The sequence below is a fragment of the Cebus imitator genome, unplaced genomic scaffold (assembly GCF_001604975.1).
Source record: "Cebus imitator isolate Cc_AM_T3 unplaced genomic scaffold, Cebus_imitator-1.0 Scaffold16, whole genome shotgun sequence".
Classification (NCBI taxonomy): domain Eukaryota; kingdom Metazoa; phylum Chordata; class Mammalia; order Primates; family Cebidae; genus Cebus; species Cebus imitator.
The window spans coordinates 11,135,036-11,154,169 of record NW_016107331.1 but is presented as its reverse complement, the minus strand read 5'-3'; the positions used below and the strand labels follow the sequence as shown (position 1 = coordinate 11,154,169).

Sequence of the window (19,134 nt, the reverse complement as noted above, 5' to 3'; positions counted from 1 at the left end):
GTGCACTCATGCTCACACACACATGTGCACAGACACATGAATTAACCATATCTGACAAATTATGTTTTAGTAAATGGGACTTATTTTTTACTTAAATCCCAGTTCTCAATCAAGTGATTAAAAAAAAAAAAAAAACATTTTACAACTTTAGTAATTTGTCTCAGAAGGAAACAGCAATTTATTTCTCATTATGCCAGTTCATTCAACATACAGTCATAGACTGCAATAATGATGTTTCAGTCAGTAATGGACCACGTATATGATGGTGGTCCATAAGATTATAACACTGTATTTTTATTATTCCTTTTCTAGGTTTAGGTATGTTTAGATACACAAATTGTTACCTTGGTGTATTAATTACCTACAGTATTCAACACAGTAGAATGCTGTAAAGGTTTTTAGCCTAGGAGCAACAGGATATACATACAGCCTAGCTGTGTGGTTGGTTATATCATCTAAAGGTGTGTATAAGTACACTCTCTTATGTTTGCACGATGACAAAATCACCTAATACCACATTTCTCAGAAGATATCCTCATCATTAAGCAATACATGACTGTAGTTTAGATAAGTCTCCACCAAAAAGACAGAAGCCATCAGGGAATGGATTCAGCAGTCATCAGATAATATTCAATCACATTTCTGATCAGAGCAATATCCTGGATAGCTCAATCATTATGCTGGCCAATACCATATTTCCTCTCTTAAGAAAATCAGTAGGTTTTCTTAAGAAAGGAAATATGGTATTGGCCAGCATAATGACTGAGAAGAAAACTGTGAACTGGAAAGCATTACTTTGATTCCTCACAATTTGATGGCCTTAAATGTGTTATTTAATTAGCAGATCCACACAAGGAGAGATCTAAGTGAAACCTTCAAGCCATCTGTGATACATTTGCCCATAACTTCAACCTGAGTTTAACAAGATATTAGAAGAAAGGGGACAGATTCCTTTTAAATGACACTGGTCTGTTTTATCCATCCTTCCTGGCAGGTGAGGAAATGCATGAATACATTCTCTGATGCATCCTTCCTCCTATCCAGTCCATTCTAATTCCACTTTCCCCAGTTACTTTATTTTCTCCTCTCTCACAGTACAGGAGACCCTTCCCTTTTCCAAGGTGAGTCCCAAAATACACATCCTATAGTCTCAAATTTTTTCCTTTGAAAATTGTTCCCTCTTTTTTCTCTACATCCAGCACAGCAGCCCACATAGATATGGTGAATGAATGGATGACTGGATGGATGATATATTCTTCAGAAGAACTTTACTTTATTTTATTTTGTAGACATCAAACCTGCTAAAACACTGATTCATGCAAAATGTCACCAAGTACTTCTGATACTTTCTTTAAATGCCTCCTTTATCCTTCATTTAACATTGTTTTGCTGCTACCCAAAAGAAGAGCATATCAACATACATCCATGATTATTGCCTTTATGAATTTGCTCTCTTCTGCCCATTCCAATTAGCCTTTTAAAGATTACAAGAGAACAGCCTTCAAAAGACTATTTTTATATCAATGTGTTGTTCAGAAACTGACAGTGATTCCATAATGCCTAACAAGAGATAGAGGGAAGCCCTAATGCTTGCTCTGAAAATCCAAACTAGTGCAAATGTCAGGGTAAGGACCTCCTAAAATCCTCTGCTCCATAAAAATACAGTAATGAGAAAACTAGCAAAAATTGTCAAAATCAATGCATGCAGAACTTTGGAAATTAACTAAGGGATTGCAGGATTCCAAGGAGCATTTATTAAAGAAAAACTGCTGCATCTCCAGGAAATCAGTGAACTTTATTACATTTAAACTTGACCTATTCCCACATAACTCTCACAGCCTCCAAAGTCACCTTAAAAACTAACAGCCTGCTATCATAGTTAAAACCAGCAGCCTGGCAGCCACTGAAGGGAACAGAATGGGGTAGGAAAGCCAACAAAGCCCAATGCACAGAGTTGTCATTGTTTGATCTATCTAGTGGTTTCTTAGAAGACTTCACTCACCACAGTATCTTTATTTGACCTGATTCAAAATTTGCCCAGTGTATAAAAGGCTTTTCCTTAGAGGCACTTGTCAAAAATGTTTACAGGCAATTATTTAACAACAGCTGGGACAAACAATAAGCCACCTAAAAGCTTAAAAGGAAAGACTGAGCAATGAGTTTACTGCAACTTTTAAAATCCTCTGACATATTCCTAGAATCTTGAAGATGACACACAAGTATAAGGCTGTGCACATGTTCATGAAAAACCTGTAAAAGCCCCACATTCTCACCTCTGGCTGGCTTTGAGGCTGTGTGCAAAGAGGAAGTGAAGGTTAGGCGGAGCTGAAAACTTTCTGGGTGAATGCTAAAGGTATGCTTCAACGTGCCCATGAAGGTCCCAAGCAAAAACTGGGAGACTTACTGTTTCCCAGGATTTAAGAAAATCTCTGTACAGTCATTAGCTGACCACTAAGCTAACCAAGCAGAGTGGTCATACACACTGTTTATTATGTGTGCAATGGCCACACATAAGAGTACATACTTTAAAAAGACTTCAGAAAGTTCACTAAATGAACAACAACAAAAGAAGCAACAAAAACCCTAGGAAAAGGGAGAATATGAACTTCAAAGCCATACATTGTATTATTTTAAAGGCCCAGTTTCTTAGAAAAGAAAGTACCAAATATGAACAGAAACAAGAAAATACAAACAATACACAGGAAAAAAGGAATCAATAAAAATTGTTCCTGGAGAACACACAAGGTGTTAGACTTACTAGACAAAGACTTTATATCAATTGTTTTAAACATGTTCAAAGAACTAAGGGATATCAAACAGTAAAAAGTATAAAAATGATTTCATATCAAATGAATGATATGAAAAAGCTATTTGTTTAAAAAAAAACTCTGGAGTTGAGAAGTAAAATAACTACATTGAGAAATTCATTAGAGGGGCTCAATAGCTGATTTGAGCAGGCAGAAAAGTGAATTAGTGAATGTGAAGATAACTGAAATTATCCAGGATGAGGAACAAAAAGACAAAATAAGGAAGAAAAATCAGCAGAGCCTCAGAGTCCTACAGGACACCATCAAATATACCAACATAGGCATAATGGATATCCCAGAAGAAGAGACTAACAGAAATGAGTTAAAGTAATATGGCTGAAGAAATAATGGCTGAAGCCTTCCCAAATCTGATTTTAAAACATTAATCTACATATCTAAGAAGCTCAGTAAACTCTAAGATAAACACAAGAAGATCCACATATAACAAAACAAAACACAAGAAGATCCACATGTAACAAAAAACAGAATCATGAAAGAGGAAGGAAGAAAATTATCACATAAAAGTGATTTCCTGACTAATATCTGATTTCTCCTCAGCCTAGAAGGCAAAAATGCAGTGATATTCAAAATGCTGAAAGACAATCAGCCAAGAATACTATATACAACAAAATTATCATTCAAAAATAAAGAAGAAATTAAGACATTCCCAGATAAACAAAAAGTGAGAGACCAAGTGGCTACCAACTTTGCTTTCCAGAAATACTAAAAGGACTTTTTTTGGGTGAAATGAAAGAACATTGGAGAGTAACTTGAATCCACAGAAAAAAATGTAAAGCACCAGAAAATGTCACATGATAAATATAAAAGATGACATAAATGTATACTTTTGTTATAATTACTTTTAGTCTCTCTGATTTAAAAGACAACTACATAAAGCAACAACAATAGATCTGTGCTAAAGAAAATACACCGTATACAAATGTAATTTGTATAACAATAACAGCACAAAATAGCAGAAATGACACTATTAGGAGCAAAATTATTGCATACTATTGAAATTAAGTTGTTATTAATCTGAGCTAGATTATTATAGGTTAGGATATTAAATGTAATCCCCAGGGTAACCAATAATAAAATTAATGAAAAGAGCATAACAGAAGAAACAACCATAAAATTACAATGATACATCAGAAAATATCCATGTAAAATAAAAGAAGGTAGTAAAAGAGGAACAGAGGATGAAAAGGGACATAGACACAAAAAACAAATAGCAAAATGGCAGACATCAATCTTACTTTTCAGTAATTACATTAGGTATTACTGGATTAAATATTCCAATTGAAAGGCAGAAGTCATTAAAAATCAATTGGAAAAATGACCCAACTATATGCTCTTTACAAGTGGTACACTTTAAACTAAAAAAGTGAGTTGAAAATAAGAATGAAAAAAATTCAAACAGAAACCAAAAGAAAGCTGAAGTAACTATATTAATTACTATGGTTTGAATGACCTCTCCAAAACTCATATTGAAATTTAATTGCTATTGTAACAGTATTGAGAGGTAGGACCTTTAAGAAGTGATTACATTATAAAGGCTTTGCCCTCTTGAATGGAATAATGCTGCTATTAGTGGGGGTGCGTTAGTCATCACAGAATTGGCCTCTTCATAAAAGGATAAGTTTGGCCCCATTTCCCCTCTCTGTCTCACATGCTTCCTTGCCCTCTAACTTTACATCCTGGAATAATATAGCACAAAAGCCCTTGCCAGATACCAGAGCCAAGTTATTGGACCTTCCAGCCTCCAAAACTGTGAGTCAAATAAACTTCGATTGCTTATAAACTACCTAATCTCTGCTGTTCAGAAAATGGACTAAGACACTAATATTGGACACAATGACAATATTAGAGGAGAAAATGTTGCTAGAGACAAAGAAGGATATTTTATATAGATAAAGGGCTCAATTTATCAGAAAGATATAATAATTGTAAACCTATAGGCACACAAAAAGACAATCCCAAAACACATGAATTTAAAACTGGCCAAATTAAGGGGAAAAATAGACAATTCAACAATTATAGTTAGTGGCTTTAGTGCCCCATGTTCAATAATGAATAGAACAACTAAATAAAAGATGAACAAGAGTTAAAAAAAATACTATAAACTAACTAGACTTAATACACTTTTACAGAACACTTCACCCCACAACAGCAGAATACATATCTTAACAAGTACACATGAAGCAGTCTCTAGAATAGATAATATATAAGGTCCTAAACCAAGTCTCAATACATTTAAAGGACTTTAATCATATAAAGTATCTCCTCCAACCATAAGAGAATGAGAATAGAAAGAACAGAAAAAAAGTGGAAAATACACAAACATGTTGAATTAAATAGCACACTCCTAAGTGACCAAAGGATCAAAAAAGAAAGCACAATGTAAATTAGAAAATAATTTGAGATTAATGAAAATAAAATCAGAATATACCAAAATGTATGGGATGCACCTAAAGCAATGCTTGGAGAAGAATTTACAGCATAAATGCATATATTTAAAAAAAAGAAAGGTCTCAAATAAATAACCTAAACTGCCACCTTAAGAAAGTAGAAAAAACAGGCCAACTAAATCCACATCAAGCAGAAGGAAAGAAAGAAAAAATATTTGAGGAAATAAATAAAATATATAAAAGAAATAGAATAGAGAAAATCAACAAAAGTAAAAGTTGGTACTTTGAAAAGATAACAAAAGTGACCGGGCACAGTGGCTCATGCCTGTAATCAGGAAGCTGAGGCAGGTGGATCACTTGAGGTCAGGAGTTTGAGACCAGCCTGGCCAACGTGGTGAAACCCTGTCTATCCTAAAAATACAAAAATTAGCTGGGCATGGTGGTATGCACCTGTAATCCCAGCTACTTTGGAGGCTGAGGCAGAAGAATCGCTTGAACCCAGGATGCAGAAGTTGCAGTGAGCTAAGATTGCACCACTGGACTCTGCCTGGGTGACAGAGCAAGACTCTGACAAAANAAAAAAAAAAAAAAAAAAAAAAAAAAAAAAAAAAAAAAAAAAAAAAAAAAAAGATTAAAAAACTGGCAAACTTTAGCTAGACTAAGGAAAAAAAGGAAGAAGATTTAAATTTTAAAATGAGAAATTCAAAAAGGGTCATTGCTAACAACTTTACAGAAATAAAACTGAGTATACAAAGCATGACCATGAACAACCGTATGCCAACAAATTAGATAACCTAGAAGTAAGCAAATCCTTAGGAAGATACAAACATTCAAGATACAAACATCCAAAATTGGCTGAAAATAAATTAAAAATCTGAATATGCCCATAACAATCAAACAGAATTAGTAATCACAAAATTTACCATGAAGAAAGTCCAGGACCAGATGGTTTCATTGGTGAATTCTACCAAATGTTTAAGGAATAATTAACATCAACCCTTCACAAATTTAAAAATATATTATAAAGAACAAGACTTCCCAAAGCATTTTATGAGGCCAGTATTACCCTGATACTAAAACCAGTCACAGACAATATGGCGGGTAAAAAAAAAAAAAACCTAAAAAAAAACTAAGACAAATATTGTTTATTAATATTGACACAAAACTCTTAACAAAATACTAGCAAACCAAATCCAGTAACATATAAAACAAATTATATGTGATATAACCAAGTTAGAACTATCCAGGAATGCAACATTGGTTCACCATCAAGAACCAATTAATGCAACGTACCAAATTAATAGAAAAAAGTAGAGGGAATCACATGATCATCCTGACAGACACAAAAAGGCACCTGAAAAAATTCTACATCTTTTTATTTTACAAACTAGGTATCAAGGAGTAATTCTTCAGTTTGACAAACAGTAGCTATAAAGGGTATCCACATCATACTTAATACTGAAAGATCAAAAGTTTTCTCTCTAAGATCACAGGACAAGACAAGGATCTCAGCTCTCATCATTTCCTTTTAGCACTTTACTGGAAGTTCTAGGCAGGACAGTTAGGCAAGAAAAAGAAATAAAAGACATCCTTGGAAAAGATAAACTATCTCTATCTGCAGATGACATAATGTTGAATATAGAAAATCCTAAAGACACCACACATAAAAAATAAATTAGTTCAGCAGGTTACAGGATACAAAATCAATATACAAGAATCAATTGTTATTTTCTTTACATTAGTAATGAACAATTAAAAAATGAAATTAAGAAAATAATTCCATTTACCATATAATTAATAAAACAACAAAATGCTTAGGAAGAAATTTAACAAAAGATGTAAAATAATCAAGACTGTGAGGTACTGGCAGAAAGACGGACAACTAGATCAATGAAACAGAGTTGAGTTCAGAAACAAAACCATACATTGATAGTCAATTAATTTTTGACAATGGAGCCATGCCATCTCAGTGATGAAAGAATAATTTATTTGGCCAACGGAACCTGGACAATTGGATATCTATGTGGAAATGAAGGAAGCTGGACCCTTATATCATATTAAAAAATTAACACAAAATGAAATGAAAACCTAAATGTAAAAGCTTTCACTATAAAACTCTTAGATGAAAACATGGGTATAAATCTTTGTGACCTTGTATCAGGCAACAGCTGGTTAGCTGTGACACCAAATGCATAAGCAACCAAAGAAACATTAAATAAATTAATTCATCAAAATTAAAGACTTTTTCTTCAAAGGACAACATCAAGAAAATAAAAGACAACCCACACAATGAAAAAATTGCAAATGATGTTATCTGATAAGGGATTAGTATCTACAGTATGTGAAGATTTCTTGTAACTCAATAAAAAACAAAAAATCTGTTTTTTAAATGGGCAAAAAATCTGAATAGAAATTTCTCCAGAGAAGATACACAAATGACCAACAAGCATATGAAAAGGTTTCTACATCATTAGTCATTAGGGAAATACAAATCAAAACCTGAATGAGATACCTAATGGATGGTTAACATAAAAAAGACAGAGAGAAACTGAAGCTCTCATAAATTGCTGATGAGCATATAAAATGGTAAACACACTTTGGAAAACAGTTGGAAATTTTTCAAAAAATGAAGCACAGGATGACAATATGGCACAGCAATTCCACTCCTAGATGTGTAACCAAGAGAACAAAACACATCTGCTTAGAAATACTTGTACAAATAGCAGCATTATTTATAATAGTCAAAAAGTAAAAGAAACTCAAACATCCATCTATCTGTAAATGCATAAATGAAAGTTCTTTAAGAAGCTGAGGCGGGTGGGCCACCTGAGGTCAGGAGTTCAAGATCAGCCTGGCCAACATGGCGAAACCCCATCTGTACTAAAAATACAAAACAATTAGCTAGGTGTGGTGGCAGGCACCTGTAATCCCAGCTAATTGGGAGGCTGTGGCAGGAGAATCGCTTGAACCAGGGAGACAGAGGTTGCAGTGAGCCAAGATGGTGCCACTGCACTCCAGCCTGGGTGACAAGAGGGAGGCTATGTCTCAAAAAAAAAAAACAAACCCCCAAAAAATCAGTGCTAGGAATACAGGAGTGAGCCAACACACCCAGCCTCAACTTTTTAAATATATTAAATACCATGGAAATGTAAACATTGAAAGGTGGTTTTTTAAATATATGTGAATTATATCTCAATTTGAAAAACAATCCAACCTTCTCTGCACTTCCAGCCATCTCTTTCTCTTCCTTCAACTTTTCCAGTCAGGGTAATCTAACATGTGTCTGGAACTAGACACTTGTATTATTCATGCCTCTGCATCTTTCATCTAAGCTATTCCCAGGCCTTTCTATCTCTTTCCACTCCCTTTCCTCCATCATTTTTCAAAGTCCCAATCAAGTCCCATTTTTTCCAGAACACTCTCCAACCTTAGCTTTCTAGTCTGCCAGAGAACCAACAAGCTCTCTCCAATTCATTCCATCAACACTGTTGAATTTAGTTAAATAAAACTAATCATTCTAACTATAACGGTAATAAAAGCTTTATAATCACAGATTGGAAATATAGATGAAAATCAATGCTTTCACATATGCTCCCAAAACTATACTGATCACTTGTAAGACTTACACGTAAAACATTTCTATTATGCCTATTTCAGTTAAACATTATTTGAAGAATGGGAAATGCATTATTTTACTTCCAAATAATTATATAAGTATAGCTATGCAAAAATAGTATTGTGCTAAAAGATGAGTTATACTGAATTACTGATCCATGACATGGATTACAGGACAATATCATTCTAATTATCCTAACAAAAGGATTAGCATACCATAGAGTGGTTTCTTCACAGGAATAAGAGTGTACACATGAAGTACATTAATACTACCTGATTGTCAAAATTCATGACTAAAGAAGCTGACACAATCTTATTTTCAATTAGCACACAGCACAAAACCTTTATTTCCACAATATGCCTCAGAGCACTTATTCATTTGTTGTAACACTTAAGAATCTTTTCACTTATTCCCCACAGAATTCTTTCTGGCATAAAGGAATTGCAACTTCTTTGTTAATTTTGAGTCATGTTAACTGAATTAATGCCAGTATGTATGCCCTATGCTTATTGTGCATACTGCACGCAGAAATAAACCATTAACAGTGCACACAATGACTTTCTGGAGTTGCATTTTATTTGAAGCTATTCTGTCTTTCAACCTGTGCCACATTTCAATAATGACTATTTATAATTACAGTCATCCTCTTATTTGCTTGGGATTTCATTTTCCTTGCCCTATGGCACCCTACAGCTGAAGGCAAGGAAAACTCTCCATTGATTAGTTATTTAAGACCAGCAACAATAACTATGCTGGAGAGAAGGCTGCTTGGAGAGGATTACATAAGACCTAGCACTCAACAGCCTCAGACAGAGAGCAGCAAATTATAAATCCAAGTACTTCGTTGCATGTAACCAAATTGGCTAGTTGAAATGCTAATTGCCTTTCAGCAAAACTAAAGACAGACAGGGGACCTTGTGCTTCAGAGAATGAAATGCATTTTTACTCTACTTCTATACCATTGTCTTGCTGAGAATCATTTGAAATCTATTCATAAAGGTAGCTCTTTCCCTAACCTTTAAAATGTGGGAAATTTATTTAGCCCCTACCAGCACCTCAGACGTGCTGATGTGCCAAGATGCGAGCAGATGGTTGGATTAAAGCCATGTTAAGCCCCTAATAAAGTGAAGCATGAAAAATCTCTATCCTCAAATGTATAGTATAAAACAAGAAAATATGCCTAGGGAAAGAAGCTTTGAATAACAATAGGTTTATGAAATTAACCAAAAATCATAATCTTCAAAACAAATGTTTTCAATATAATTACATTTGAAGGAGAGCTATCGTCTCTCTCAAAGAGAAGCCCCAACTTTTCTTTATACTTAATAATTTTGTGAGTATTACTTCAAACCCATTTATGGACAATGATTCTAGCAGCCAGTGTTTCCCTTTAATATAAAAGAGGGTCCATTCCAGCTTTTCAGAATCCTGAATAAATGAATGAGAAATGCCCTATCAGCATCTTGCCCTTGCTTTGAGGTAAAGCCAGACTTACGCCTGACTGCACCAGAAAAGGGCCCCATGACCACCTGCCCAGCAGCTGGGGGAGAGACTTAGTCTGGTACATTTTTAAGTGTATAGTGTGTCACAGTAGAATCAGAAAACACAGCCTTTGTATTACCACAGTCGTTTGTGCCTCAGCTCCACCCTTCTCCTCCTCTACCACACCTAACTCAGGACAACAGAGCTGGGGTGCTGTGGCTTCCTGTGTGGCCTAACATCCTGGTATACTGGGGAACCCTCCATGCATAAAGATGCTCCCTGTGCTCCCAATCCTACCTTGGGAATGGAAAGATTTAGGAAAGGAAAGGAAAAAATTAGGCATGCAATGTGAGGAAATCAACTTTCTGTACTACTCCATTCTACATGGAGTAGGCTCTGGTTTATTAGTTGTATGTTTATTTTCACTACTCAACAAATACCTTTATTTATATAAAGTCTGAACTGCCCAGAAGTAATGGAATACTAAGACTAAATCAAACTTTACCATAAATGGTTTCAATAAATAATCACGCTTTCACCCTGATTCGACATGAGTTAAGAGAAGAGCTCTCTGGCTGGATGTTCACCAAAACCTTTAGACTGGGGAGGTTCTGATGACTTTTCTTTATTTCTTTACTGTCTAAATTTCCTGCATAAATTTGAATTAACTTTGCAGTCAGAAAAAAAAAGTTATTTCTAAATCAAAAGAACAGAGTGGGGGTCGGATAAGCTGAACTGTGTGTGATACTTAGCTATGTGATTTTTCCCCCAAAATCAGGGAAATACAGTTGGGCATGGTGGCTCACGCCTGTGATCCTGGTACTTTGGAAGGCTGTGGCAGGTGGATCACCTGAGGTTGGGAATTCAAGACCAGCCTGGCCAGCATGGTGAAACCCCATCTCTACTAAAAATACAAAATTAGCCAGGCATGATGGTGCATGCCTGTAATCCCAGCTACTTGGGAGGCTTAGACAGGAGAATTGCTTGAACCCGGGAGGCGGAGATCGTAGTGAGCTGAGATTGTGCCATTGCACTCCAGCCTGGGCAACAAGAGCGAAACTCCATCTCAAAAAAAAAAAAAAAAAAAATCAGGGAAATACACATCCAAATCTCTCCATGGTAACACACTGCATTTTATAACCAAATTAAACAATTATCTAAGAAGCTCACTATACTTTGTGAGCATCTGTAAATTATCTAGTTGCCCTCTACATGGAGTGAAAAACGGTGATGGCATTATGTTTCCACCATGTAGATTTCAGACCTGGTACCTAAAATAATGACTTATAAAGGCAAATAAGCAACAAAGTAATTTATGCAATAGAGTAACCATTATGTTAAATCCTGTAAATATTATGTAAGAGAAATATATAATACAGTCACTGTCTTCAAGGATTTTGCATCCTAATGGGGCAACCTTGAAATTTTAAATAAAAGCAATGGCAGCAATATAAGAAAGGGCATGAGGTGGCATTTGTTTGAGTAACAACAAATCAAACAATTAATGACCAAGTTAACCCATTAGGATACTTCCTATCTAATAGTTGATGAGAATGTAGAGATGACTAAAATGTGTGACCTTAAGTGGATCTTTTAACTTTTCTAGGTCTCAGCTTCCTCAAAATAAAGAGTTGGTTTAGTTTGGCTCCAAGTCTCCTTCCAGTGCTTCAAGATTTCATGTTATGTTCATAGCCTAAGAATTTCAGAACAATGAACCATCACACATTTAATTTAAGATAAAAAGTATTTTCTTTGTGGGTCCTCCCACAGCATAGATCTTTCTGCCTCAGTTTCTTCACCTGCAAATCAGAATAATACTATTTAATTTATGATTCAATATAAAATTACACTAATAAAGGGCTTAAGAGAATTCCTGGCATACAATGTGTATTCAATAAATGTGGCATACTATTATCATTCAACATGATAATATGAACAAAAGAGCTCAGTCACAGCTAATTCCTCTCTGAACACCCTTTTTCCTTGGGCATAAGCATTTTTGTCTAGTGGAAAGACATCTGACATACTTACACTAGCATTTGCTTAATACTAGCATCTGCTCTCTCACTTTTTTTCTAGTAGTTATTTTTATTAGTGTAAAAGCATTTGTGTTCCAAATACATCTCATATTATCACTTTCTGAAAATAAATACAATTGGCGTTCAATTAATGTACAGCATAAATGTGTAACTTATTAAGATATAATAAATGGAGATTGATACAGCACCTATATATTTAATGGTATCAAAACTCAGTAATACATAACTTACCTTTGCCCCATTATGGACTCTTACATTAGCCCAAGATTACTTCAGTTTATAGGCAATTTTACCTTTTAGTCATCACATTGAGTATAGTATAGGTCCTAAGGGCATTTGGGAAAAATATTTGACCCAGTTCTTATAAACTGGAATTCTGGGCAAGGAACTTAAACTTTTCATTCTTCAGTATCATTATCTATAAATTGAGATATACTACTCTTCAATTTATGATGGTATTGTGTTAAATAAGATAATCTATATAAACGGTTTCTAAGAATTCACTACATAGCATGCATTCATTAAGGAATGACTGCTATATTTATTCATCACGGAAATGAGAAAAAAGAGGTAGGATTCAGTTGTATATTTTTTAAAGTGTATATATCTTGGTTACTTCTTATAAAAGTAATATAATTTCAGAGATACAATATTTTTAGCTGAAATAAACCTTTGCAATCACCTAGCCCAATTACTTTATTTTATAAATGAAGACACTAATGCCTGGAAGGATGGGTGAATGTCCGAAGTCACCGTGTGTCAATGGCAGAGCCAAAACATTCCACCTAATCACAAATATCTAATATATTTCATTATAACACAGGTCAGGGTGTATTTGACATCTCCCTGTAACCTACATTTTTCTCAAATTATATAGGCAGAATAGTTTACTACTTAGCCTAAGAAATTACCCCAGAATAAATTGTTGGTGTTCAGTTGTATCCTGCCTCAGATATCATTTTTTCTCTTCTTTATGATCTGTTGGAAGTTTTTTGCTGTTGTTTGATCTGATTATTCTGAGAAATTACAAACAAAAGGAGAAAAAAAGCACTTTAGTAATTTAAAGTAATCATAACTTCAGTAAGAATTTCTAATCATCCTGTATTCGTTAAGGTATTTTTTGACTTGCAGCCTAATTCTCAGTAATGACACATCCTTAAAATTTGATATCAGTTTCTAAAAGAGTGTGCAGCATACTAATAAATACATTACACACATCTTGAAGGCTGTGGATTTCATGAAGTGGGAAAAGTTGGTTTAAAACAAGTTACATAGGATAAGTTAATACATCTTAAAATCAATTTTTCCCTGTCGAACACTGCTATAATTTCTTGGTTTTAAGAAAAAATCAACTTTGAGATAGTTTTTTAAATTAAAAATGTATATGCTTTTAAATTATATGTACATATATATTATTCTATAACTTCATGTTAATCCCAAGCTCCCTAAAATCAATATATTTCACTGAAATTCCTCGATGCAGTCATTACTTTGGAAAATAAACAAGACTCCTTCTTACGTTTATCTCACCCTGCCCATTATCAATTATTACCTACGGCGCGCCGTTCTTGGTCCGTTATTTTCCAAACAGGCTTTTTTAAATTAAAGCTAGGGTTCGGTTTCAAACAGGCAGAAAAAAGGGAAAGGAAACTTTTCACTGTGCTCATTCACCTCTCACTTTCCCTGAAATGCGGCATCTTTAGAAGGCGCGAGTAGGGAGTACAGGAACCTAACGCTCCCTGCAAAGCCGCAGCCTGGGACAGAACTGACAAGAGCAGCTATTCCCCGTTACCCGCAGCCCGCGGCGCCGGGTGCGCGCCCAGCCCCCCTGCACCAGGCAGTGGCCCGCCCTCCGCGCCGTCCTCGCCACCCACCTCCTGCAACAGGTGCTGATGCTGAGGCGCTCCCCTGGGGCACCGCCATGCTCGCAGCACGACCCCTCAGCCATAGCCTACCTGACTCCAGGAACACCGACATCCGCGCGCTCCCAGCGGTCCCCGCCGGCCCTCCCTTCACACACCCTCGCTCTGCCTGCCTCTCGCTCCTGTACGTACTCCTAGCCGGGGCTGCTGATGCTTACTCCGCTACGGGATCAGGAGGAGGCCTCCCTCCTCCTCCCCTTTCTCCACCTCCCCGCCTCCTCCCCCGGCGTCCTCCCTCTGCTCCAATAGGACCCGTGGCTCCCGGGGCAGCGCTCACCTGACCAGCGGAGCGGGGGTGGCCGCCCAGGGCAGCGCACAGTGCTCTACGCAGCGGGCAGCCAGGTCCACGCTCTGGCGTCGGGAACACCCTGCCTTGGCCATCCCTAATGGACTCTTCCAGCAGCGAGGCGCCTGAGCTGACCTGCCTGAGCTCAGGGGCGCGCAAGTACTGCCTCAGCCTGCACTTTCTAGTCTAAGTGCGCTGTCAGCGCTTTCTAGTCGTTTCTTGGGCTAAACTTTCTACTTGCCCCCTTGGGCACGAGGAACTCACCATGTGGACAGCGGTGCACACCGCCCTGGATACTCCACTGTAAGCAATTCCTAGTTTTCCTTCTGGGAAGAAAACCCATTTACTGAGTCTTGCTGCGTTCCTAAAAGAGTATTTCTTTTCATGTTGACCGAAGCACTCCCTAAGTTTACCCAATAAGAATTTGAGCATAAATTGAAATATCAGAAAGGACGGATCTACTGCCAACTGAATTTATAAAGCAGGGATTGAGGTCAACATCTGGGATAACTTATCTGTCTCCTCGTTAATAATAAAAAATAATAAAAAATAGGATTATTAATTACTAACTCATAAGTAGATAAACGAGATTGTGTGTGAAGTGCAACTCTTTACAGTACACCTGGCACGTTGTAAACCTCAGCAAATGTTGCTTATTTTTCCCAGAGCTCAAAGGTAAAGGCCCAGTGTCAGACCATACCATTAGCAATGTTCACATCCCCACCTGCACCAGAGATTTTTAAAGCAAATGCTGCATTATTAACATCATGGAAGTTTCAAACTGGGAGCAAGGAGAAAGACTAGCAGTCCGACACCAATTCACTGCTTTTTATAGACAAAAAAATAATAATAATAAGGTTCTCAATCTCCTCATTTTAAATGCAGCTCACACAAGTACTCTTCCTAATTGGAATAGGAATAACTAGATACTTACTTTGTGTTACATACTGCTGTCCAGCAACACTAATTTAGCGTTATTATGAGCTGTTGCTGAACGCTTCCTCTGAAAGCTGCAATACTCAACAAACAGCTAGGTATCCAAGGGCAAGTTTGTTCAGGCTAAATGATTCTTATACAGAAACCGTGTAGGAATGCAAATGACACATCAAGGCACTGGAAAAGGTAGGGAGAAGAGCAACCTAGGTGATCCAGGAGATTGAACAGCTTTCCTACGAGGCTCAACTACAAAGGTCGGACCTGGGTCTGGAAGCTTTAAATCCACGAGCGTATTAGCAGAGTAGACCCAGACAGACATGCTTACCAAATCCTACCGTACATGAACGGTAACTTTAAAGCAACTTAAAGTGAAACAGTGAATCAGTTATCCGTGTAGGCACATGTAAAACAGAAAACAGTATCAGAAAAGTGTTTTCTTACTGATCATTTAAAACGTCTTCCTAAAATGTATATTCAGCCCACAGTGGTGTTTTATTAGTATTTGTAAAGGCTTTATTTGTGGCTAAATATTAATTTATTAAGACCCTGGCAAAGTCAATGTCTACCAACTAAATATTTCATCTTAATTTTTGTTTCACCAAGTCTTATGATTAAAACACATTCCCCACAACTGAACTTACTCAGCTTGGATATTTACTTTGTGTATAATATTACCCTAGGTACTGGGTTGGGTAAATGAAAATTTACACCCTCACCCAATCTACCTCAGGGAGCTAAGTAATTGATTAACAATTATTACCAAGTGTTTAGGAAGCAGAAGACTCTGGAAGGCACTGTGGGAAAAACAGTTATCTCTAAAACAACCCTAAATTTATTGAGTTTGCACTCTTTTTGGGGTGAAAGTTAGTCAACCAAAAAACAGAATATGCCTTGCAATAAACGAGCCACTCAGAGTGTTAGAAATCTCTAGGAAGAAAAGAGTATATGGATTGCTGAAGGCTTTTCCAAAAAGCTTTGCTTTGAAGAATATATGCAAGAAACCACAAGAAACAATATGGTTGGTAATTTTGGTACAAATACTTGACAAAGTAGTGTAAATGCTCTCAAATGCTGAAATTATTAAACAAATGCTCATTGAACTTAAATCCAAACTCCTTACATGGACCAGGAGACCTCACATAATTCTGTTCGTCTTTTCTTCTCCAGCCTCATCTAGTACCACTTTTTCCCCATTTCACTGTGTTCCTATCACACTGACGCTTCTTTCTTTGGTTCAAATACAGCAAAATTGTTCCTGCCTCTGCCCAAGCTTTTCCCTCTGCCAGGTACATTGCTCTTGAAGAGCTTCATATGGCTGGCTCTTTCTATCATAGCCCTCATTTGAGGGGTAGCTCAACTATCTCTTCCTTGGAAGCACCTTCCCTGATAACTTTTACCACCACTCTGAGGCACTATCCTGTTCTATTTAATTTCTATAATTTATCCCTAACAAATATCCTGTTTGCTTATTAAGATATTTAGGTGTTCCGTCTGTTCATAAAAATGAAAGCTCCATGGGGGTAGCTTACATGTCTCTCTCATTTGAGCTTTATACTCAGAAGCTAAAATAGTCTCTGGGATATAGTAGAAACTCAGTACATGAAGTAAGGAGGGAAAGGAGGAAGGGAGGGAGGGAAGATGGAAGGAAGGAAAGGAGGAAGGGAGGGAGGGAAGATGGAAGGAAGGAAAGGAGGAAGGAAGGAAGGAAGGAAGGAAGGAAGGAAGGAAGGAAGGAAGGAAGGTTGGTTAATATAACAAGGTTCTGTGAAGAACCTGAAAGCCTGTCATATTAAAAAGTTTCCCAGAGCTCATTTTTCATTAATTTATATTTCACATTCCAACCTTACAAAACATGACTTGATGCCATGTACAATACAAATATGCCTGAATCAGAGATACTTTAAACCTCATCCATCATTACAACTTAGAGAGCCTTTGTTCTTCAAATCATGCTTTGATATAGAAGAAGGAGGAGGAGGAGGAGGAAAGAAAAAGCATTACTAGGCACCTGGAGGTGGGAGGTGTCAGGTGCTACTGAGAGATAAGGGTGTTGAAAGGAAAGTTGAAGATTCTAAAGACAAAATTAGCCCAATTCCTAATTCTGCCTAAAAGTAACATTGGTGAAATATAAACCTTTTCTCCTACAGTACTCTTCATCAAAATCAATTCAATAGCTCTAAATTTCACACAGTAAAGAGAAATTAATTTTCTTAAACCCAATAAGAAAAGTACTGATGTCATACAGTTTTCCTTCCTATTCCAATTTAATTAGTCTTATAAATCTTCTGAAAAGATCTTTTTATTCCCTTGAAAAAGGTATTTCTCATATCCTAGGTTTCACATATCTAAGTTTAGGCATGCATAAAGGAATTTCACCAAAGCAACAAAATCAAGCTTTAGGCAATATCTACTCCCTCTTACCCTCCAAAATAAAAGTAGGATAATACTTCAAGATTACCCAAATCTGCCCCTCAGAGGCTTTTTCTGTTTGGGCCCTAGGTCCCAGATAGAGAAAAAAATATATATATATAGGGATTGTCAGGAGCCACAGACTTTCACTTCTGTTTCTCGCCCCACTGTTAAGTTCAGACCCACCTGGAATCTAAAAGTAAAATAAGGCACCCAGTCATCTCAACAGTCCCCCACCCCACTGCATTTGCACACTAATATGTAGTAACATTCTCAATAAATTTTAGTGTTTATCGTTTCAGAACTCTATAATTGTCTTCATCCATTTTTGCATTGCTTTAAAGGAATACCTGAGGCTAGATAATTAGTAAAGAAAAGAGGTTTGTTTGGCTTACAGTTCTGCAGGTTGTACAAGAAGCATGGCACCAGCATCTGCTTCTGGTGAGGGCTTCAGCTGCTTCCACTCATGGTGGTAGGTAGAGCAGAGCTGGCAAGTGCAGAGCTCATATGACAAGAGAGGAAGCCAGAGAGTGAACTGGGAAGTACCAGGCTCTTTTTAACAACCAGTTGTCTCAGCAACTAATAGAGCAGGAACTCACTCATGGACAGCGCTAAGCCATTCATGAAGGATCCACCTCCTGGTGGATTCAAATACCTCTCATTAGGCTCTACCTCCAACATTGGGGATCAGACTTCAACATGAAGTTTGGAGGGGTCAAATGTCCAAACTATAGCAATAATGAAAAAACAAACAGAACTTAAATCCAAGTTTTCTCAAAGAGTCAGACACATAGTAGTAGGCTCTTAACATTTTTTGAATGAGCAATATGATTGAGCAAATGAGTGAGATGGAGGCCCCACTGTCAGAACCTGATTCAGAATTTGTAAGTCAAAGGAAATTAATTTCCTGTCCCAAAGGGATCAGAGAATCCATTTAACAACTGAGACTACTTTAAGCCTGAGAATCTGCTACTATGTCAGAAAAAGACAAATATTCTTGGGACTTTTGGAAATAAAAAACCTCCAAAAATCTGAGCAAGTTCCTAAACAGTCTTTCACACAGAGCTATGTGTTGGTTCTGCTACTGACTCAGACATTCTGCTCCAAACTGATTTTCATTTAATTGATCTCCCACTTAATAATACTTAATAGCCTGCTGCCTCTAAGCTGCCAGACCTTGCTTTTTCTCTTCTTTCAATAGTATCATAATCCAGCTAGCTTCAATGCAT

At 36.7% G+C, this 19,134-nt stretch overlaps 1 protein-coding gene across 3 annotated transcripts in view; it reads right to left on the bottom strand.

Annotated features, from left to right (window-relative positions):
- The window catches only part of ADGRV1 (adhesion G protein-coupled receptor V1), a 564,714-nt gene extending 550,233 nt beyond the window's left edge, over positions 1-14,481 (bottom strand). For 2 of the 3 annotated variants that reach the window (XM_037731465.1, XM_037731468.1), the window contains exon 1: positions 14,308-14,481. In XM_037731465.1, coding sequence (XP_037587393.1) covers positions 14,308-14,329 — 22 coding nt within the window. In that variant the 5' untranslated portion in view covers positions 14,330-14,481. The remainder of the gene's footprint in view (positions 1-14,307) is intronic. The other variant, XM_017508574.2, reaches the window with a different exon arrangement.
- Positions 14,482-19,134: the final 4,653 nt, after the last annotated feature.